The sequence below is a fragment of the Montipora capricornis genome, chromosome 3 (genome assembly GCF_036669925.1).
Source record: "Montipora capricornis isolate CH-2021 chromosome 3, ASM3666992v2, whole genome shotgun sequence".
Taxonomy (NCBI): Eukaryota; Metazoa; Cnidaria; class Anthozoa; order Scleractinia; family Acroporidae; genus Montipora; species Montipora capricornis.
The window spans coordinates 60,192,375-60,197,479 of NC_090885.1; the positions used below are offsets into that span (position 1 = coordinate 60,192,375).

The 5,105-nt window shown below is 38.6% G+C and overlaps 1 protein-coding gene across 3 annotated transcripts in view; it reads right to left on the bottom strand.

Moving 5' to 3' along the window:
* Window positions 1-3,213: 3,213 nt before the first annotated feature.
* Window positions 3,214-5,105, bottom strand: part of LOC138043563 (uncharacterized) — a 25,084-nt gene continuing 23,192 nt past the window's right edge. For all 3 annotated transcript variants that reach the window (XM_068889905.1, XM_068889908.1, XM_068889904.1), the window contains exon 5: window positions 3,214-4,989. In XM_068889905.1, the coding sequence (XP_068746006.1) occupies window positions 4,378-4,989 (612 nt within the window). In that variant the 3' untranslated portion in view covers window positions 3,214-4,377. The remainder of the gene's footprint in view (window positions 4,990-5,105) is intronic.

Sequence of the window (5,105 nt, forward strand, 5' to 3'; positions counted from 1 at the left end):
TAACATTACTTATTGCTTTCGGGCTGGTCTGCTGCCAGAGAAGGGATCGATAATGCTTACTAGCAAGTCTTCTAAGTGACGTGTCGGGTACAGGCTAATTCCATTTTCTTTGGAATGATTGACTGAGCACAATGATCAAAAGAAAGCACCCGATTGTGTTAAATCCTTTGCGAGATTTGTTTTACAATGAGATACAAAAGTGAACAAATTTGTACCGGCTACACATTATGACATTTATATGAAACGGTCTACACGGTCTACCACAACTTTTCACTGAGAAAATAATATGATATCATATTTCTTGCTGTTGTGATGGTAGACCGTGCTTGGATGGTAGACCGTTGGTAAATGGAATAGACGATATGTACAGGATTTCTAACTGTGTGAGCTTTATTACGAATCACCTGGTAATGTACTGGATTGATTAGAAAAGAAAGTGCTAGTTAAATTGTGCTGTTTCCTCGAAGATACGGTTTTCAACTGTAACGCCACCATCCCGGTTGACGTCACCAAGAAACACAATAAATGGAATTGTGTTACATAATACGAGCCATGTGTAACTTTCCGAGCATCAGATCTGCAGTGCAAAATACTTTGCTCGCTTTAGTATTTGGAACGGAGTCTTCTGTTAGCGATGATAAGTCCAAACACTCGAAAATCGATTCTACAGTATGTCAATAATTAATATCCTTTCGTGTTTGGTACACTGTGCTTTGCACTTCGCGCGCAAACTTCTGAAATGTTTCAGAGCTTATACGATATTTAATGATTGTTTCTTTAGTTCCTGCTTTTCTACGTTGAAACGTTTCCCTATAGGATTCAAATCCGGACTGGCAAAATTATTGCAATCAATCAGACAACAAGTTGCAAAAATAGTGGAGACACTTCACCTTCTTGGGACGTTATTAATTTCCCTATTATCTCTCACACTGCAGCCCCCCTCCCCACTTATCAGTGTTGCTAGCGAGACAAAAAAATGTTGGGAACTTAAGCAGTCAACATTGAAAGGGGGAGAGGGGAGAAGAAGTGGGTATGGTTTAAATTCTAGATACGCCAAGTATTGGAAGTTAGAAAAAGTGTTTTTTAATAACAGTGTCCCAACAATTTTGCAACTTGTTGTCTGAGTTGGTTGTCACTGTATTGGCGTACGGTCACTTTGTTTATTGGAACGGGAAGGCGTCTATCGTTTGCGTTTAATATGGTGTTTCCAAAAAAAAGGGTTTAATTCTCTGATCTGCTGTGAATGGAAAATGGCCAGCGATAAACTGGATTTTGGCGGGGTTTCGGCATGACGTAATTTGAAGGCATTTCAGTGCTTTCTACGAGTCAAGTCGAACATACACATAATTTGGTACTCAAAAAGGTGTGATTTCCATCCTTTTGCTTTTTAAAGTACGCTAGAAATATCCTGGAACCGATTTTGAAATAACTTCCCTTAAACACCTATATTTCGGTCCACACATGACATCTAAAGCGCGCGCAACATGTACGAAATTAGCTGTTGTTTACGAATGAGAGACAGACATAACCTCTCCTTTAACTGCGATCGCATGCCATTGAAAGGGAACATCCACTTTCCGAAAAATCAATTCTTAGCAATCATTGTTATACAAAGATACATTTTCATAGAAGTCCATTCGTAACATTACTTATTGCTTTCGGGCTGGTCTGCTGCCAGAGAAGGGATCGATAACGCTTACTAGCAAGTCTTCTAAGTGACGTGTCGGGTACAGGCTAATTCCATTTTCTTTGGAATGATTGACTGAGCACAATGATCAAAAGAAAGCACCCGATTGTGTTAAATCCTTTGCGAGATTTGTTTTACAATGAGATACAAAAGTGAACAAATTTGTACCTGCTACACATTATGACATTTATATGAAACGGTCTACACGGTCTACCACAACTTTTCACTGAGAAAATAATATGATATCATATTTCTTGCTGTTGTGATGGTAGACCGTGCTTGGATGGTAGACCGTTGGTAAATGGAATAGACGATATGTACAGGATTTCTAACTGTGTGAGCTTTATTACGAATCACCTGGTAATGTATTGGATTGATTAGAAAAGAAAGTGCTAGTTAAATTGTGCTGTTTCCTCGAAGATACGGTTTTCAACTGTAACGCCACCATCCCGGTTGACGTCACCAAGAAACACAATAAATGGAATTGTGTTACATAATACGAGCCATGTGTAACTTTCCAAGCATCAGATCTGCAGTGCAAAATACTTTGCTCGCTTTAGTATTTGGAACGGAGTCTTCTGTTAGCGATGATAAGTCCAAACACTCGAAAATCGATGCTACAGTATGTCAATAATTAATATCCTTTCGTGTTTGGTACACTGTGCTTTGCACTTCGCGCGCAAACTTCTGAAATGTTTCAGAGCTTATACGATATTTAATGATTGTTTCTTTAGTTCCTGCTTTTCTACGTTGAAACGTTTCCCTATAGGATTCAAATCCGGACTGGCAAAATTATTGCAATCAATCAGACAACAAGTTGCAAAAATAGTGGAGACACTTCACCTTCTTGGGACGTTATTAATTTCCCTATTATCTCTCACACTGCAGCCCCCCTCCCCACTTATCAGTGTTGCTAGCGAGACAAAAAAATGTTGGGAACTTAAGCAGTCAACATTGAAAGGGGGAGAGGGGAGAAGAAGTGGGTATGGTTTAAATTCTAGATACGCCAAGTATTGGAAGTTAGAAAAAGTGTTTTTTAATGAAAGTGTCTCAACAATTTTGCAACTTGTTGTCTGAGTTGGTTGTCACTGTATTGGCGTACGGTCACTTTGTTTATTGGAACGGGAAGGCGTCTATCGTTTGCGTTTAATATGGTGTTTCCAAAAAAAGGGTTTAATTCTCTGATCTGCTGTGAATGGAAAATGGCCAGCGATAACCTGGATTTTGGCGGGGTTTCGGCATGACGTAATTTGAAGGCATTTCAGTGCTTTCTATGAGTCAAGTCGAACATACACATAATTTGGTACTCAAAAAGGTGTGATTTCCATCCTTTTGCTTTTTAAAGTACGCTAGAAATATCCTGGAACCGATTTTGAAATAACTTCCCTTAAACACCTATATTTCGGTCCACACATGACATCTAAAGCGCGCGCAACATGTACGAAATTAGCTGTTGTTTACGAATGAGAGACAGACATAACCTCTCCTTTAACTGCGATCGCATGCCATTGAAAGGGAACATCCACTTTCCGAAAAATCAATTCTTAGCAATCATTGTTATACAAAGATACATTTTCATAGAAGTCCATTCGTAACATTACTTATTGCTTTCGGGCTGGTCTGCTGCCAGAGAAGGGATCGATAACGCTTACTAGCAAGTCTTCTAAGTGACGTGTCGGGTACAGGCTAATTCCATTTTCTTTGGAATGATTGACTGAGCACAATGATCAAAAGAAAGCACCCGATTGTGTTAAATCCTTTGCGAGATTTGTTTTACAATGAGATACAAAAGTGATCAAATTTGTACCGGCTACACATTATGACATTTATATGAAACGGACTAACATTAAACAATTTTCTGTTTTCTATCAGGGACCTAAATTTTACAATTCTCTTGGCATTGATATAATGAATTCTTCCTCAATAGCTTCCTTCAAGAAAGCACTTAAGTCATTCTTTTTTAACAACTATTCTGAAAATTAAGTATTTTGTTCTTCCTGTGTCAAATTGTTTTCACCCTGTAATTTTACTTTCACAACTGTTTTCATATTTCAACACCTTAATTAAATGACAAAGTGTTTGTAATTCTATGCTTCATTACCAACTTGTAAGTTCAAACTGTTTTTAATTTCCGTTCATTACTTTATATTTCAACACGTTAAATAACTAAATGTTTGTAACAATTGTATTCTCCGTTGCCATGATAAGTCCAAACACTCGAAAATCGATGCTACCGTATGTCAATAATTAATATCCTTTCGTGTTTGGTACTGTTTTAATGTGCAATCAATCAGACAACAAGTTGCAAAAATAGTAGAGACACTTCACCTTCTTGGGGCGTTATTAATTTCCCTATTATCTCTCACACTGCAGCCCCCCTCCCCACTTATCAGTGTTGCTAGCGAGACAAAAAAATGTTGAGAACTTAAGCAGTCAACATTGAAAGGGAGAGAGGGAAGAGGAAGTGGGAAAGGTTTAAATTCTAGATACGCCGAGTATTGGAAGTTAGAAAAGGTTTTTTTAATGAAAGTGTCTCAACAATTTTGCAACTTGTTGTAGAATGCTATGGTGATGCTTAAAAACACCCTGTTACAACACCTTGTTAGAATTTACGGGGTACTTCCGCAAACATTTCAAAAAATCTCTGTATTTAAAAGAGACACAAAACCGGAAGAAAAGGAAAATGCAGATCAAAGTCCAGAAAATGGCGCTAGATTATTTGTTGAAATTTTCAAATAATGATCAACTCTGACTCCTTGAATAGTTGTTCCATGGTCGTTTCTATAGCCACTACAGTGGTGGTGGACAATGCGCAAAATTCGACAGGGATTTTTAATCGTGAACCGCTCATACTTTCTCAAGTTAAACATTAGAACTTGCTCAATTCCACCCATGTTATTGAAATAGTCCACCTTATCCAGGAATTCCCGAGAGAGTGGGGAAATGAGCCTAAAAAGAAAGGCATCATGGGAGCCAATGTAGTTTGCTGTAGGGCCGCAAAAATCAGTCGCGCCACAACGTTTTACGTTTTCCGCAGTTTCATGTCTTGTCAATGCATACATTGTTTTGTTGCCTAAAATAGTTTCATCCAAATGTTCAAATCCCGTATCGATGTAATTGTCGCCATTCATAAGCATCGTGTTCTTACGTATCAAGAAGTGCGAAGCATATCCAAAAGAATCTTTGTAACGCATGCGCCGACCGAGGAAATGGAAGACTAGTTTCCAATCCATCCTCAGCCTCAGAGCTTTGATAAAAGCAGGCTCCTCCAGACTTTCGAAAAGGATGTGAATTGCCTCAACCTAGTAGCAGGTGACAAATAGCACGAAGAGTACGTTAATAAGACCACTGCAAGGGGGAAAAAACTGCTGTTTACAACATGACCTTGATCTTGGGTTATATCATGCTGAGGGACTTT